We start from the raw sequence: 18,537 nt of genomic DNA, 5'->3' as shown, positions 1-18,537 counted from the left end.
GACCAACTCCAGTGACTGCCCGGATACCAATATTGACCAGTAATCTGTGTATGACCGACCAACTCCAGTGACTGCCCGGATACCAATATTGACCAGTAATCTGTGTATGACCGACCAACTCCAGTGACTGCCCGGATACCAATATTGACCAGTAATCGGTGTATGACCGACCAACTCCAGTGACTGCCCGATTACCAATATTGACCAGTAATCTGTGTATGACTGACCAACTCCAGTGACTGCCCCAATGCCAATACAGTGGACTCTCAAAATACAATGGCCTCAGGATACAATATTTTCAACATCCAATGGTGTTTTCTGACCCATCGTAAGGTGAAATCAGACTCCACATACAATGTCTCAGACTCAGAACCAACCAATCAAGGCCACTTCTCTGGTAAAATAGCTGGATATGGTGCTAGTAGATAGCAGATATTCCTGATTGTTATATGTAAGGATGTGTGTTATCTGTCTTAGTTATCTGCTTATTTTTCTTAAATCTTCATTTGCTCTCATCTTGGATGACATTTTGGGGCTTTGGAACCAATTACTCAGGTAACAGTGGTCTCAACATACAATGGTCGTCCTGGAACCAATTCAGATTGTATCTTGAGGGACCACTGTATTAACTTGAAATCTGTACGTGTAACCAGCTGTCACTGGCCGTCCAGATGTGGATATCGACTGGAAATCTACAAGGAACATCGGCTCATACACAGAATCACATGTATTCCACCTAGAGCTCTGTGACATCGACCCCATGGTGTGACATTTTGGACAATTAGATGGTCTGCAGAAGAGGATTTCATCCAACCTTTCAGTAAATAGAAGTCTAGCAGATATCTTGGATAGTGACCTTCTCCAAGCACCCTGAATATAGCAGAACGCTGTGATATTCGTTATGGCCTCTTTACACCGGCTGACGCACAGGCAATGAGATTGAACTATCCTTGCCTGAGCCTTCAGTAGAGATGATCTTTGCCTTTACATGCCGCAGTCACTACCACCCTATGGGGAAGAGCCATTGGTACTGCCATTGCTCTTCACCGCTCAGATTCGCTGTTTGTCGGTAGCACCATCTGCGTTTTGCTTGTCTGATGGTGGTCGGTGGCATACTGGGATTGCCCTGATCCTCCCTGTCCAGATGTGGGGGTGAGGGGCGCCCATTTCTGCGGCTTGATAAGTTTATAGAACATGTCCTTGTTTCCACTTGCAGTGTTAGTGAGCCAGCAGCAGGGGGCAGAACATTCCCTACATCGTCTATAATCCAGAAATCGGCTACAAAACATTACCAAACCTTTTTGGGTCCATAATCCCGGATCATAAACAAGGCGTTAATGGTGAGAAAGTGAAGGGCCCCTAGACAAAGCATAGAAAAGTGAGCTCCTGCCCAAAAGTCGTTCGATGGGATTGTATGTGGAAGTGTCTGCTGCTCACAGGTGTACCCCAATAATCAAATAACCAGCGCTGGCCTGGTTGACAAAGGGGAGCATGGGTGCTGATACATTGGGGTGCAGGGTGAAAGGGGCGTGGCCTGGATCTCCTGGGTGTGGTGCGGGGTGACCATACAGATCACAGAGCGGCGGCTGCGAATTGTGCAGCAGCAGCTCCGTCAGGAGGGGCGCAGCCCCCAGTCCTGTCTACACTGTGCCGGACCCACAGCTCCCCATTGCTGCCCCCTGTGCCATAGGAAACGCGGGGACACAGTGCAGCGGAGCCGCTGGCGACAATAGGCTGAGACTTGGAGCGCACCTCCACCCTCCCCCATCCTGTGCCCGAGCACAAGACGCTCCCAGCAGCACAGAGGAGGCTTCGAGAGCCTGGCAGCAGCAGCGGAGAAGCTGGCAGCAGCACCTGGCAGCCGCGACAGGGAGGGGAGCCCGGCTGCAGGGGGCATTACTGGGGGGCACTTCGTCAGCAGTGCACGACTCCGACATCGCTATAAACTTTCCCCCCAAAGCCTCCAGCTGGACGCGCAGAGCCCGCACTGAGCAGCGGACGATGCTTCCCCCGGTCCCTCCTGTGGAGAGCGCCCTGAGCCGTGCAACCGTGCAGGGGCAGCACTGAGCGCGGTGCATCCCGAGCCCGGGTCATTATCGGACATGGAAGCCGAGGAGCAGGAGAGCAACGCGGGCAACAGCAGCAGCAACAAGGACTTCGAGCGGCAGCTCCGGCTCCGGCTGTGCGTCCTCAATGAGATCCTTAGCACGGAGCGGGACTACGTGGGGACCCTGCGCTTTCTGCAGTCGGTGAGTGGCGGCACATGGCCTGTGTGTAGTTTTATTTAGCCTGACTGTGTGCCCTGCTCCCCAGCCTGAAGCCTGACTGTGTGCCCTGCTCCCCAGCCTGAAGCCTGACTGTGTGCCCTGCTCCCCAGCCTGAAGCCTGACTGTGTGCCCTGCTCCCCAGCCTGAAGCCTGACTGTGTGCCCTGCTCCCCAGCCTGAAGCCTGACTGTGTGCCCTGCTCCCCAGCCTGAAGCCTGACTGTGTGCCCTGCTCCCCAGCCTGAAGCCTGACTGTGTGCCCTGCTCCCCAGCCTGAAGCCTGACTGTGTGCCCTGCTCCCCAGCCTGAAGCCTGACTGTGTGCCCTGCTCCCCAGCCTGAAGCCTGACTGTGTGCCCTGCTCCCCAGCCTGAAGCCTGACTGTGTGCCCTGCTCCCCAGCCTGAAGCCTGACTGTGTGCCCTGCTCCCCAGCCTGAAGCCTGACTGTGTGCCCTGCTCCCCAGCCTGAAGCCTGACTGTGTGCCCTGCTCCCCAGCCTGAAGCCTGACTGTGTGCCCTGCTCCCCAGCCTGAAGCCTGACTGTGTGCCCTGCTCCCCAGCCTGAAGCCTGACTGTGTGCCCTGCTCCCCAGCCTGAAGCCTGACTGTGTGCCCTGCTCCCCAGCCTGAAGCCTGACTGTGTGCCCTGCTCCCCAGCCTGAAGCCTGACTGTGTGCCCTGCTCCCCAGCCTGAAGCCTGACTGTGTGCCCTGCTCCCCAGCCTGAAGCCTGACTGTGTGCCCTGCTCCCCAGCCTGAAGCCTGACTGTGTGCCCTGCTCCCCAGCCTGAAGCCTGACTGTGTGCCCTGCTCCCCAGCCTGAAGCCTGACTGTGTGCCCTGCTCCCCAGCCTGAAGCCTGACTGTGTGCCCTGCTCCCCAGCCTGAAGCCTGACTGTGTGCCCTGCTCCCCAGCCTGAAGCCTGACTGTGTGCCCTGCTCCCCAGCCTGAAGCCTGACTGTGTGCCCTGCTCCCCAGCCTGAAGCCTGACTGTGTGCCCTGCTCCCCAGCCTGAAGCCTGACTGTGTGCCCTGCTCCCCAGCCTGAAGCCTGACTGTGTGCCCTGCTCCCCAGCCTGAAGCCTGACTGTGTGCCCTGCTCCCCAGCCTGAAGCCTGACTGTGTGCCCTGCTCCCCAGCCTGAAGCCTGACTGTGTGCCCTGCTCCCCAGCCTGAAGCCTGACTGTGTGCCCTGCTCCCCAGCCTGAAGCCTGACTGTGTGCCCTGCTCCCCAGCCTGAAGCCTGACTGTGTGCCCTGCTCCCCAGCCTGAAGCCTGACTGTGTGCCCTGCTCCCCAGCCTGAAGCCTGACTGTGTGCCCTGCTCCCCAGCCTGAAGCCTGACTGTGTGCCCTGCTCCCCAGCCTGAAGCCTGACTGTGTGTGTGCTCCACCCACCAACTTGAAATCTGTCTGGGAGTGTGCTCCACCTATCAACCTGAACCTCATGTATGTCCAACCTGAACTTTGTGTGTTTACATTCTCCATCTTACAATTTGAACTGTGTGCTCCACCCTGCAACCTGAACACTGTGTGGGTGTGTGAGCTCCTCCCTACTACCTGAACCCCATATGTGTGCTCCACCCTACAACCTGTATCCTGTGTGTTCTCTACTCAGCAACTTTAACTTTATGTATGTTTCCTTTAAACAACTTAGTCTTGAACCCTAGGTACATCACTGTGCTTCATCCTGCAACCTGATACCAAGTGTGTGTGTATGCTTCAACTCGAGCCCAGTTTGTGTGTGCGTTCCACCTTCCAACATGAACCCTGCTTGTGTGTGCGCCCCACCATTCCACTTGACCCCTGAGTCTTTGCTCTACCCTCCAACTTGAACCCTGTATATGGGTTATCCACTGTACCACCAGAACCCAGTGTGTGTGTTATCAGCACTGCAACCTGAAGCCTCTGTGTGTGTGTGTGTGTGTGTGTGTGCCACACTCCAACCTGAAACTTGTTTTGTGCACGCCACCCTACAATTTAAATTGGTCTTCGGGGTAGGTCATCAGTACCTTATCAGTGGGGGTTCGACACCCAGGACCCCCTCTGATCATCTATTTTTAGAAGGCATCGGCGCTCCTGTGAGTGCCGCGGCCTATTTCGTGCTTACCAAGCACAGCGCCGTACATTGTATAGCGAATGTGAGTGGTATTGCGCTCAGCCCCATTTACTTCTAGGATAGGTATCAAAATCTCAAGAAAACACCTTTAAAGAGAACCATGAATTGCAGTGCAGTCTGCAGGCAGCTTGTTCTAAAGCAGGAGGAACAGTGCGGATTGGTATATAGTTTGGTGGGACAGATTCAGCAAAACTTGTATTTTATACACTTAAATATCTGCTGTTTCTGAATTCAGTTGCCCAAGTGGGTGGTCTGATCATTAATTCACCGCTATCTTTTTATGTACACTCACACAGGGAAGGCTGTCAAACTCAGATAATCCGGGCAACTGAGTTTAGACAGAGCAGAGATTTTAATGTAGAAACTGCAAGTTATACAGAATCTTTTCCCACAAAACCATAGATCGATCTGCTCGGCTCCATCTGCTCTATAACATGCTGCCTACATTTCATGGTGAGAGGTTTTCTTTGTAACCTGTATGTGGGTTGTCCACCCTACAACCTGAACTCTGTTTAGGTTATCCACTCTAGAACCTGAACTCTGTGTGTTTTTCCTTTTTACAACCTGAATCCTTTTCACAACCTGAACCCTGTGTGTTATCCACCCTACAACCTGCACTTGGTGTGGGTTATCCACTGTACAACATGAACTGTGTGTGTGTTATAAACCCAACAGCTTGAATTCTGTGTGTGTAATCCACCCTACAACCTGAACCCTGTGTGTTATTGACCCTACAACTTGAACCCTGTCTTTGTTATCCACCATACAACCCAAACCCTGTGTAAGTTATCTACCCTATAACTTGAACTGTGTATGTTACCCACCCTGCAACCTGAACCATGTGGTCCAGATTTACTCTTCTCTTTGCACCAAAAATCTGTTTAAAAAGAGCCACATATTGGCGCATCTAGGGTTTCTACACTTTTTCCTCTCGTGCTCAGTAGGGGCGGGGCTTACCAGAAAAGGGAAGAGTTTCCTGTCGAAGGGGGCAAAGCCTAATATGCAACACAATTCTGGCGTAAAGATCCATAAGCCAAGCCAAAGTAAGCCAACCAATAGTTGGTATAGAGAAAAGTGTCTATCCTTGCAACAGGTTTATCCTCTAGCCTGAGCTCCTGTGATCAATCTGCTGCAGGTCTAGACAGCCTATCCAAATTTACGCCATCTATAGGATTTGTAAATTTGGGCATGTGTGCATGTATTAGGCCTCTTTCGAGCGTGACGGATTGGCTCCGGATGCGTTCAGTGAAACTCGCACCATTTTGCAAGCAAGTTCAGTCAGTTTTGTCTGCGATTGCGTTCAGTTTTTTCTGCACGGGTGCAATGCGTTTTGATGTGTTTTTCACGTGAGTGATCAAAAAAACTAAAGGGTCTACAAACAACATCTCTTAGCAACCATCAGTGAAAAACGCATTACATCCGCACTTGCTTGCGGATGCAATGCGTTTTTTACTGAAGCCCCATTCACTTCTGTGGGGCCAGGGCTGCGTGAAAAACGCTGAATTTTGCATAACGCAGAACTGATGCGTGAAAAAAACGCAGATGTTCACAGACCCATTGAAATGAATGGGTCAGGATTCAGTGTGGGTGCTATGCGTTCATGTCACGCATCTCACCCGCGCGGGAAAACTCGTTGGTGTGAAAGGGGCCTTAGAATGCCTTCACATTCTGCGGATTTTGTTGCAGAATTTTCCATGCCTGAAAATCAAGCCCCATTCAAATGATTTCTGCATGCTCCGTGGATAGCTACAAGACCCATCCAGGTGAATGGAACTGATTTTCAGCGGTGGAAATTTCTGCCACTAAATTCGCAGTGTGTGAAGTCACCCTTTTATACAACCTGAACCCCTGTGTGTGTGTATTCCTTCCTGCAACTAGAACTGGTGTGTGCGCTCCATCTTGATACCTGTATGCTGTGCATGCTTTTAAGAGGCCGCAGGATTTTAGAGCATACAGGTGCATCTTCCTCTTTCCGTTCGATGGGATCTGTGTGGCAGAATAGGGGGATGTTGTGATGCAAGATATTTCGGTGCATATCTGAGTGTTAGGGCTCATGCACACGATCATATTTTCTTTCTGTGTCCGTTCCGTTTTTTTTTTTTTTTCCCCCCGCATACAGTCCACATTCATTTCAATGGGTCTGCAAAAAAAACTAATGTTATTCCATTTCTGTATGTCCGTTACCCCAAAAAAAAAAAAACATTTCCTATTATTGTCCGCATCACGGACAAGGATGGGACTGTTCTATTAGGGGCCAACTGTTCCGTTCTGCAAAATATGGAATGCACACGGACGTTATCCGTATTTTTTTGCGGACCCGTTTTTTGCAGACCATAAAATACATACAGTCGTGTGCATGAGCCCTTAGGGAGTTGAGTAGTTCCTCACTTCGTGTGCATGAGCCCTTAGGGAGTTGAGTAGTTCCTCACTCCAGGCACACAGACTGCCGTAAATACGCCTAATTTATGACTAGGCGCATGTCATAAATTATGCGCATCCTCCTCCAGCACTGAGGGGGGAACAAAGACTGCCATAAAATGCTGGTCTTTGTAAATGACCCCAGTGTGTTAAGAGCTTTTCTTGGGGGTTCATAACTGGATTAAAGAGACAGAAAAACTGTCACAGGATTATGCGGCGTTTCCTCCATTTGTGAACCATGAGGTCACCAGGGATTCAGAGTAATCTGTCACTTCATGCAGCTACAGCTGGGGTGTCGTTTTATTAACCCCAGCAGTGCTGCAATATTGAGGGTCTGCAATTAAGGAGAATTTGAGTTCTTGTTGGATACTCCATTGCAGGAGGTCTCTTATAACAGTTCACGAGGAAGCTCTGAACAGATGCAGGATATTATATAGTATAGCAATCACTTTATTAACTGGTGCTAACATGACGCACAGTATGAGTTGCAAGTATTAATATGGCACAGTATGTCAGGGTGGAACTACCAGGGTAGTAGGCATGATATAGCTGATATAGGACCCAACAACTAGTAGGATCCATTTTCACTCCGATGTAAGATGCAGTTAGGAGGTGTAGAAAATTGAATCCGGCCCTGTTTTAAATTTTACTTTGGTAAGGGCTCTTTCACACCTGCGTTCTTGTCTTCCGGCATAGAGTTCTGTCGTCGGGGCTCTATGCCGGAAGAATCCTGATCAGGATTATCCCCATGCATTCTGAATGGAGAGAAATCCGTTCAGGATGCATCAGGATGTCTTCAGTTCCGGAACGGAACGTTTTTTGGCCGGGGAAAATACCGCAGCATGCTGCACTTTTTGCTCCGGCCAAAAATCCGGAACACTTGCCGCAAGGCCGGATCCGGAATTAATGCCCATTGAAAGGCATTGATCCGGATCCGGCCTTAAGCTAAACGTCGTTTCGGCGCATTGCCGGAGCAGACATTTAGCTTTTTCTGAATGGTTACCATGGCTGCCGGGACGCTAAAGTCCTGGCAGCCATGGTAAAGTGTAGCGGGGAGCGGGGGAGCAGCATACTTACCGTCCGTGCGGCTCCCCGGGCGCTCCAGAGTGACGTCAGGGCGCCCCAAGCGCATGGATCATGTGATCACATGGATCACGTCATCCATGCGCATGGGGCGCTCTGACGTCATTCTGGAGCGCCCCGGGAGCCGCACGGACTGTAAGTATACCGCTCCCCCGATCCCCGCTCCTACTATGGCAACCAGGACTTTAATAGCGTCCTGGGTGCCATAGTAACACTGAAAGCATTTGGAAGACGGTTCCGTCTTCAAATGCTTTCAGTACACTTGCGTTTTTCCGGATCCGGAGTGTAATTCCGGCAAGTGAAGTACACGCCGGATCCGGACAACGCAAGTGTGAAAGAGGCCTAAGGCTACTTTCACAGTTGCGGCAGAGTGATCCGGCAAGCAGTTCCGTTGAACTGCCTGCCAGATCCTGCAAAACATATGCCAACTGATGGCATTTGTAAGACTGATCAGGATCCTGATCAGTCAGAAAAATGCATTGCAATACCGGATACGTCTTTCCGTGTCATCCGGAAAAACGGATCCGGCATTTATTTTTTTGATCGGTATTTTGAATGCCAGATCCGGCACTAATACATTCTTATGGAAAAAAATGCTTTCATTCAGGCAATGCTGCGGTTTTATCTCTGTCCTGATCAGTCAAAAAGGCTGAACTGAAGATATCCTGATGCATCCTGAACGGATTGCTCTACATTCAAAATGCATGGGGATAAAACTGATCAGTTCTTTTCCGGTATTGAGCCCCTAGGATGGAACTCTATGCCGGAAAAGAAAAACACTAATGTGAAAGTACCCTTAGGCCTCATGCACACGACCGTTGTTGTGTTCCGTTCCGCAAAATGGGGTTCCGTTGATCCGTTTCCGTGTGTCTTCCTTTATTTTTGGAGGATCACCAGACATGAAGGAAAGTAAAAAAAAGTCAAGTTTGCCATGCAAATGATAGGAAAAAAACGGACGCGCATGACAATCTTGTGTGCCTCCGTGTTTTTTCACGGTCCGATTGACTTGAATGGGTCCGCGAACCGTTTTCCCGTGAAAAAAATAGGACAGGTTATATTTTTTTGACGGACTGGAATCACAGACTCGGATGACAAATGGTGCATTAGCCGAGTTTTCAACGGACCCATTGAAAGTCAATAGGTCCGCAGAAAATCACGAAAAACTGAACAACGGACACGGAATAAAACAACGGTCGTGTGCATGAGGCCTTAGGCTACTTTCACACTAGTGGCTCGGACCTCCGGCAGGCTGTGCCGTCGGGTGAACAGCCTGTCGGATCCGTCCTGCCGCTAGTGAACGCGTGCCCCCGGACTGCCGCTCCGTCCCCATTGTCGATATGTCCGACATTTATTCCGGCAGCCTCTCGCCGTGCGCTGCCGTGCCTCCGCCAGAACTCCGCCCCTATTATAGTCAATGGGGACAGAGCGGCAGTCTGGGGGCACACGTTCACTAGCGGCAGGACGGGATCCGACAGGCTATTCACCCGACGGAACAGCCTGCCGGAGGTCCGTGCCGCTAGTGTGAAAGTAGCCTTACCCCTGCTGTATTACTTCTCTGTGATGTTGCTTTTTGCCTTATTATTGTGCTCGGATATCATGTGTGAATTATACCTATGTGTGTCATCATTGCTTGTTTTTTTCCCTTTGGCATGATGTCACATTTTGACCTTTTGATATGTGTTATTAATGTGTTAGGATTTCATGGCTTTACATTATCCCTGTACCTCTTCTTGTATAATCCAGGTGCTGTAACATCACAGTAGATTATTCCTGAACTGTGACATCACTATAAGCATTGTCTTTGTATCCTGAGTTCTGATACAACTGTGTGCATTGCAGAGATGCAACATTTTTTGAACCTACTGCTGAAGCTGGACCTGGTGGTTTGCGTTTGCACCCCATGGTTACTTGTTACCCCCTTAGGTGCTTTGGTCACCTTGTCAGTGCGCCAGGGTGCTATGGTCACCTTGTCACTACATAAGGCAGCTCACTGTCACTGTCAGGGTTTACTGATGGGATATTTCTCCATACGCACTTAGATCATCTGGATTATAGGGTTAAAACGCCTGACAATATGTGCATCCACCTCAGTCCATGGAGCTTAGGACCCAGCTGGTTCCCAGAATCCCATTAGAGCTTTCTGAGATGGATTCTTCTCATCTGATGGGTCAGCTCCTGGTATTGAATTCTTGTAGATTATATTAATATGTAAAGGCATAAAGTATATTCCTTCACCAAGACCAGATGGGTCTCCTTCCAGGCTTGGAGATTGTGCTCACTTGGTAATCTACTGCCCTCCACAGTATAGGTCATCTTGGTCACTCATACTTGGTAACATTTTATACATGAGTGGAGCTGAACCGTTTGGTTGCGTCCCGTAGATTGTTGATTTCTCTTAAATTGCCTTTGAGTGAAATATGCTCTACTGTGGTGAAATAACCTTTCTTGCCCAAGAGAGATCTTCTCAGGACTTCCTGTATGTGACATGAGGACACTGAGAATAGACTTCCTTCTAAAGATGCATTGTATTAGATGAGAGGAACCGTAAAAACCTCACACTATGACAGACAAAATCTCTTCTTTACATATATCGTGAATCTGACGGACTGGTTCAGCCACAAGGAACAGTGATCCACTCAGAATCCTGAAGACCCAGTCATACAGTATTGATACGATCTCCCAAACAAAAAGTAAGAGGGACTGCTGCTGTATAGCCCAGTGCTCCATAGACAGGTCCTACTTCTCTTCATAGACTGTGGGTGCTGGTGGGTTTGCCACCTTTCCCAGTAATAAAATACTAGCCATGTTTACATGGGAAAACAAGGGGCTTGTGGTTTGGGTGTGTGGCTTAAACATGGGTGTTATTTGACACCAATGGTTTGATCATACTCTGAGTTTTATAGCATTTCTTTTAAACTTTAAATTTTTTCCTTTTTTTAAAAAAACCAAAACAACCAAATGCGGCTAAAAATGATCTCCAACAGTCAGAAGTATATTAGATATTCCTCTCCAGTGATAATCTCTGTTGCTATTACTGCAGTAACGGGTATCGCAAGAAAAGCATTCTGGGAGGGAAGAAATGCAAATGAGCTCTTAACAAGCTCTGCCTCTAATGCCACCAGATGTAAGGCAGCTATCCTATAAGTCAATATTCAGCTCTTAAAATAAGCCTTAAAGGGACACTGACAGGCCCAATAAGCATATTTAGGTATATATATGACAGTACAGGTCTTATAAAGTGTATTAGAATCATCTAAGTATCCCCCCTGTCCACCTTTATAAATACAGTAAAATGAAGTTTTATAACCTGCTTGAATCGTCTTTAATCTGCCCAAGGGGCGGCGTTTCATCTCCACTTGCGCCCAGCCAGCCTCGCCACAACTGCCGTTTGAAGCGCCGCCCAGCTCATCAATATTCACTTCGCTGGGCGGCTACTACTGTCCCCGACGCAAGATCCAGCGCATGCCCAATACAATCCTATGGGCATCGGCCTCCGGCTCATCTTCAGCGCATGCGCCCGGCACCCTCACTGGCCGGGATCACATCGCGCCTGCGCACAGTCTGCATCTCAGAGGCCGATGCAGCCTCTGCTTTATGCGCATGCGCCGGGCACAGTTCAGAGCAGCGCTTCAGAGTATCCGCCCAGCGAAGTGAATATTGATGAGCTGGGCGGCGCTTTAAAACGGCAGTTGGGGCGAGGCTGGCTGGGCGCAAGTGGAGATGAAACGCTGCCCCTTGGGCAGATTGAAGACGATTCAAGCAGGTTATAAAACTTCATTTTACTGTATTTATAAGGTGGACAGGGGGGATACTTAGATGATTCTAATACACTTTATAAGACCTGTACTATCATATATATACCTAAATATGCTTATTGGGCCTGTCAGTGTCCCTTTAAGACATGACTTGGATATTAAATAAGCCAGACCCTCATCTGCAGACAGCTGTTTCGGGGTGAGTGCCCCTCATCAGTGCAGAGCAGAGAGTACTGGCTTAACTGGGTAGGAGGCCTGTGTCCGAGCAAGGGCGAGAGCACCTTAATCAGTGTGAGGAGACTTATAGGCCATACATGCTCCTCTGGAATTCTGGGAGCAAAAAAAAGCATTCTGCATGTATGATGCCATGGGTATGGACAGAATAGGGACCGTGTAAATGTAAACGTTATTGAGGTTTATGTGTGTGATGTAAATGTTTGGTGCGACTAATTTGACACTGTGATCCGAACGCTGGTAAAGTCTTGTTTGTGGGGTCAATAAGTGTCATAATTAGGCACAGAGGTGTGATTAGATTAGCAAGCACCCATCTAGTCACTGCTATTCTGGGGAAAAAAGACCCTCATGTGACAGTTAAGGTGGATTAGACAAACCAATAACTGAACCCTCTTTACTGATAATCTGGCCATCTGAATGTGCCACCGATCACCCGATGAATGAGCAAAACGCTCGTTCATCGGGTGATCCTGTCGTTCGTGCAATCACCATCAGTCATCATTTCTGGCCAGCAGATCGTGCTGTCTAAACAGTGATCTGCTGCCCAGAAACAATGATTCTGTATGGGGATGAGCGATGGCTATAGAGATTCCTCGTCCTCGTACTGTGAAGGAGATTGCTGCTTGTAAATGCAGCTGGCTCCATCGACCCGTCTAAAGCATGCTTTTGATTGCTTGTGGGGGGGCTTGATAACATGCACTAGGGAGGCTTCATTCACATGCATTGGAGGCCTCAGTCAAAGATTCTGTCAAAAGTACGGGACAAAATAGCCGGTGATTTCTAATGTAAACCAGATCCCACTGCCAATGGGGTTCACCAGGTGGCATTTCTTTCCATCATTTGACAGAAATGCTCCGTTATTTTTGTTGTTCTGCTCTAGTAATGGAATAAAACCGCTAATGTGAACCCAGCCTTACCCCTTCCCTGAGGTCATGTATATTTACACAGGGAAAGGAGCATCCATACCTGTCCTCCTCTCCCTGCAGCCTGTTAGCACTTACCCCACTAGCCCTCCCTCTCCTCCTCCTCCTCCATGCTGGCTGAGATCTCAGCCGGCTGAGGGGGGGCTGCTTCAACCTGGAGTATCTCAGGCTGCTAGTATCAAGAAGGTATCACATATCTCCTTGGCTACTGAAACTTACTTGCAAATAAGGAAGCCTATACAAATTAATACTGGCACTGGCTTCCTGCAGGTAATACCATCCAGGCCAGTGGTATACCAGCCAGGGGCAAACCTGGGTGCTGATCTTACTTCTTCTCATAGACTGGTTTCTAGTCCTTTTTTGTGTGACATTGCATTATCTGCACAGGGGTTGCTGTTGTTCTCTGACCTCTTTCTTAAAGAGAACCTGTCACCATGAAATGCAGTACAGTCTGCAGGCAGCATGTTATAGAGCAGGAGGAACTGAGCAGTTTGATATATTATTTTGTCAGTAAAGAATCAGTGAAACATGTAATTTGTACATTTTAAATATCTGCTTTTTCTGACTTCAGTTGTACACGGGGGCTGCCTGATGGCAATCTCTGTATACATCGGTATACATAGATAGCGATTAGTCACTGATAGTTGTGCACTGGGCAGTCTTAAAGGGGTTGTTCACTCCTGGGGATGTTTTCTACAGACCCCTAGTCTGTCTGGACATGTGAAGTTAATCATACTTACCGATCCCCACCGTTAGGTTCTGGCTCCATCTCTGCCCCGCTGGCTGTGCAGGTACCAGGTCACCCTGCTTCAATGTCCCTTTTTAGGCATGTCACCCATGCATCATGTGACCAAATGATCTGACGCATGGGTGACACATGACTGCTGCATTCAGTGATTCGCTGCAGCAGTTATGTGACCTACATCAATCGGATGTTGACGCTGGGAGAGCCAGGACCTGCACAGCTGGTGGGTCAGTGATGGAATCGGAACCCAGCGGTGGGAAGTAGGTAAACACGATTACTACTGTGGGTCCACCCATGCTGGGGAACAATCATCCCGTCTGTATGGCAAAAATACCCTTTGTATGGGAATGAGTGAACTGGATACTGGTCAAAAACACAGAACAAGTGCAGATTTTTCGATTACACCTGATCTGAGTAGGCTTCACTACTGGTTTTGGCTCACAATAACTGATGGAAATAACTGATTAAATAACTGAAGTGTGAACTCAGCCTTACCCTAGTTTCATATTTTACATTTGCTGTGGGCAGGTATGACTTGTCCCACTGCATAATTCACGCAGGTCTGTAGATGTTATTTCCGTTACAGTACTGACCATATAATGGTGATTACCCTCTGGAGACCCCTAGCATATTGTAAAGGGATAAGGCTTGGGGGGGCGGCACATCTGTGATCTTCACTTTACTTGGTACAAGAATCAAGTGACAGATGTAAGATGGTGCCTGCACCTTTAAGATAGTTCCCAGCATGGTGGTTTACGGGCCAGGACCTGGCTTGGCCCTCGTCTCATTCTGCCTGTTTATCTCGTCTCTGAAGCTGCCTCGCCCAAGTGGCACAGGGCCCTGCAGACCAGAGTGAGGAGCGGGGTTGTGGTTTCTGGTTTTCTGCTTCACCTACTTCTAACTCTCAACTCTAAAAACAGACACAAAATGATTATTTTTTTGTTTTTTGCTGTGGGTGGTACCCCTGCTGTGATTCAGAAACTGCAGTCTATGGTCTGTATTACACCAACAGATTATCTATCATTGGTCAGATGGCCATTTACACACACAGATCTTTTGGTCTGATTGGACAGAAATTAGTCAGATAATCTGTTGGTGTAATACAGTACCTCATATCTCAGTAAAGTCCCCTTAAATGTTTTCATAAGGCCCCTTTCACACGGGCGTTGCGGATTGGGGCCGGATGCGTTCAGGGTGTGTTCAGGGAAAATGGTGCGATTTTGACACTAAAGTCAGTTTTCAATGTGATTGCGTTCCATGTTTGCGTTTTTTCTGCGTGGGTGCAAAACATTGTAATGCGTTTTGCACGCGTGTGAGAAAAATTGCCATGTTTGGTACCCGAACCCGGACTTCTTCACAGAAGTTCAGGTTTGGGTTCGGTGTTGTGTAGATTTTATTATTTTCCCTTATAACATGGTTATAAGGGAAAATAATAGCATTCTTAATACAGAATGCATAGTACAATAGGGCTGGAGGGGTTAAAAAAATAATATAACTCGCCTTATTCCACTTGATCGCGCAGCCCGGCTTCTCTTCTGTCTTCTTCTTTGCTGTGCACAGGAATAGGACCTTTGATGACGTCACTGTGCTCCTCACATGGTCCGTCACATGATCCATCACCATGGTGATGGATCATGTGATGAGCGTAGTGACGTCATCAAAGGTCCTATTCCTGTGCACAGCAAAGAAGAAGACAGAAGAGAAGCCGGGCTGCGCGATCAAGTGGATTAAGGTGAGTTATATATTTATTTTTTAACCCCTCCAGCCCTATTGTACTATGCATTCTGTATTAAGAATGCTATTATTTTCCCTTATAACCATGTTATAAGGGAATATAGAACATGCTGCGATTTTTCACGCAACGCACAAGTGATGCGTGAAAATCACCGCTCGTGTGCACAGCCCCATAGAAATGAATGGGTCCGGATTCAGTACGGGTGCAATGCGTTCACGTCACGCATTGCATCCGCGCGGAAAACTCGCTCGTGTGAAAGGGGCCTAATTCTTTTCTCCCTGGCCTATAGATTTTAAATAAAAAGAGTGGCAGGTCAGGCATGCACACTGCTGTTCCATTCATCTCTATAGGGGTACAGCGCTTGGCTATTTCCGGAACTCCCGTAGGGATGAGTGGATCGGCAGTGCACGTACTTGACCTGCTGCTCTGTTCATTCTAGGGGGTCACCATTCTGGTGACCACTGGGACCCCCACCGATATATTAGTTAGCTCCTAGCCTGTGTATAGGGGATAACTTGTCACTATTGGAATATCCCCTTAAAGGGGTTGTGCACTATTTTCCAGACCTCTGTCTGATGGGACCTGTGTTGATGATCATACTTACCTGATCCCCGGCCCTGTGTCCTGGCTTGTTCTCTCCCCGGCTTGGTCCCTCCATGTAAAGTTCCTTTTTGATACCGCTGCAGTCACTGCTCTCCCCTTTGCATCATGTCAAATGGTCACATGACGCAATGGGAGAAGATTACCGCCGTGGACAGTGATTGGCTGCAGCGGCATCAAACTGGAAGTTTATATATAGAGTGACCAGAGACAAACAGTGGATGTCAACAAGCCAGGACCCAGCGCTGGGGATCGGGTAAGTATGATCGCCAACGCCAGTCTGAGAGGTCTGGAAATGAGTGCACAACCTCTTTAAAGTGGATGTACAGTGTGATTAAACTTTATAGTGAATGGGTTAAAAAAAAGAGGACAAAAAGTATTGATCACCTCATCGATCTCCTGCTGGTGCTGTTCCAACACTTGATCCCTTCTGGTTTCCGCATCCTGGCCCCATCTCAATGCACTGGAAATGCCCACTCGGCCAATCAGGGGCCACAACAGTGACTGGCCACTTCCTGTGTGTCGAGACCGCAACAGGAAGAGGAAACCAGTGGGGATTGGTGCTGTGAGTAATGCTTCATTTATTTATTTATTTATTTATTTATTTATTTTTAACCCATTCTGTCCTTTCCCTCCAATGTGACGTCAAATAGGAATGGAGAATCCACGGTTCTTCCAGATGTCAGTATTGAACAAGTATGCTGCATTGCACTCTTGGTCAGACGGAACATGATTTGTTCTGCTCGTTTTTATAGGGCACTCCTCGTCATTAACCCATTTTACCTGCAGCAACCAATGTGGTAGTATGGACATTCCAGGGAGGTATTTTCCAAGTGTGCATTTGTTTTACTTGGAGGATTAAGTGAGGATTATACTGCCGTCTTTGGTGGATTCCGAGATCATTATCTGCCGGAGGCTGCATATGTTCTCCTGTGCAGTGTGCATCAACCAACTATCAGGATGTATGTGACCTACTATATCTAAAAATATGAATCACTCCCATCATTCCTGCCCCAGGATCTCACTGTTATTTCCCAGTCTCACATGATTTCCTAGAAAGCCAGTTATCTAATCATCATTAGTGGCTTTGGTTTGTACCCAGAAAAACATGGGGAGAACAAACCAACCTCATGAGGCACAGTGTAGCAATATAACAACGCCAACCACCGGCACCTATTGCCTATTTAGTTTTGTCCTAACTGCCTGGTGGTGCTTCCTCGCTTAATGCTGGTCATGAAGGCCAAAGAGGCATGCATTACATGAGGCCTCGGCTGTCACAAGTCTGGCGCGTTCTAATGACTTTTACAGATATGAAAATCTGCGTAATGCTGGACGCTCTGGAGTTCTCATCTGTTTTTTCCAGTCAGGTGGAGACAGACAGAGTCACATTCTACTTCAAGGTTTTACTGGCTGTGGTTCTGCTTTACCCCATTGCATCATATACAGGAGTCTGGAGATCAATGGCTGGACAGATCCCCAGAGGTGACGAGCCTAGATGAGCTGCCATGGTCACATAAAAAACTCACATTGGCCCCTGCAGTCTGCAGAACTTTTTGCTTTTCACATCAGTAAAACAGGAACTATTGTGCAGTTTATCTGCTTGTTGCCTCCTATGTAATGTGTACCAACCACCTTTAGTCTCCAATGTAATGTGCTTCGTCCACCTGTGGTATCCTATGTAACATGCACCATCTACCTGTGGTCTCCTGTGTAATGTGCGCCATCCACCTGTGGTCTCCTATGTAACGTGCACCATCCACCTGTGGTCTCCTATGTAACGTGCGCCATCCACCTGTGGTCTCCTATGTAACGTGCGCCATCCACCTGTGGTCTCCTATGTAACGTGCGCCATCCACCTGTGGTCTCCTATGTAACGTGCGCCATCCACCTGTGGTCTCCTATGTAACGTGCGCCATCCACCTATGTAACGGTCTTGCAGCGTTTTGGTGTCCGTCTGCCGAAATTGAGCCAAACGAATGTAAGTCAATGGTGACGGATCCGTTTTCACTGACACAATATGGCACAGTAGAAAATGGATCCGTCTCCCGTTGACTTTCAGTGGTGTTCAAGACGGATCCGTTTCGGCTATGTTAAAGATAATACAAACGGATCCCTTCTGAACGGATGCATGCGGTTGTATTATCTGAATGGATGCGTTTCTGCAGATCCATGACGGATCCGCACCAAACTCGAGTGTGAAAGTAGCCTAAATTGTAATTGCCAGTGATGGGGGTACAAATGCTGGCCCTCTATAATTTTGTTGTTCACATATTACTTTTAATATCCATCTGTCTCAAAGGCTATAGACCTCTTCTAGGCAATTTTCTAATGGTTGCATTTTACAGATTTTGGGTTAAAAATATTTTTTTTCAATTGGTCTTTATTAAAAATGTCAGCCCTCTCGTAGATACAAGGGTTAAAAATCTATCTGTTTGCAACTTGCAACTGTCACTTTCTGTTTTCTTTGAATCCACTAGGGCTCATGTATAAGTCTTATCTCTGATCTCCTAACCTCATAAACACTCATTATAGCTCAGTTCTTATCAAACTGATAAGAATATGACTTTAAAGAGGTTATCCAATCCTATACAATGTCTCCCCCCATATGCCGGGCCCCCCACGCTGAATATACTTACGCGGGTCCCCACTCCCTGTGCCGCTCCTG

General features: G+C 48.2%; 1 protein-coding gene across 2 annotated transcripts in view; it reads left to right on the top strand.

Moving 5' to 3' along the window:
• Positions 1 to 1,591: 1,591 nt before the first annotated feature.
• PREX1 (phosphatidylinositol-3,4,5-trisphosphate dependent Rac exchange factor 1) overlaps positions 1,592 to 18,537 on the top strand; it is a 151,499-nt gene continuing 134,553 nt past the window's right edge. For both annotated transcript variants that reach the window (XM_040437367.1, XM_040437365.1), the window contains exon 1: positions 1,592 to 2,249. In XM_040437367.1, the coding sequence (XP_040293301.1) occupies positions 2,103 to 2,249 (147 nt within the window). In that variant the 5' untranslated portion in view covers positions 1,592 to 2,102. The remainder of the gene's footprint in view (positions 2,250 to 18,537) is intronic.

This window comes from Bufo bufo, chromosome 6 (genome assembly GCF_905171765.1).
Source record: "Bufo bufo chromosome 6, aBufBuf1.1, whole genome shotgun sequence".
In the NCBI taxonomy this organism is placed as follows: domain Eukaryota; kingdom Metazoa; phylum Chordata; class Amphibia; order Anura; family Bufonidae; genus Bufo; species Bufo bufo.
This window is presented reverse-complemented; position numbering and strand designations above follow the sequence as displayed.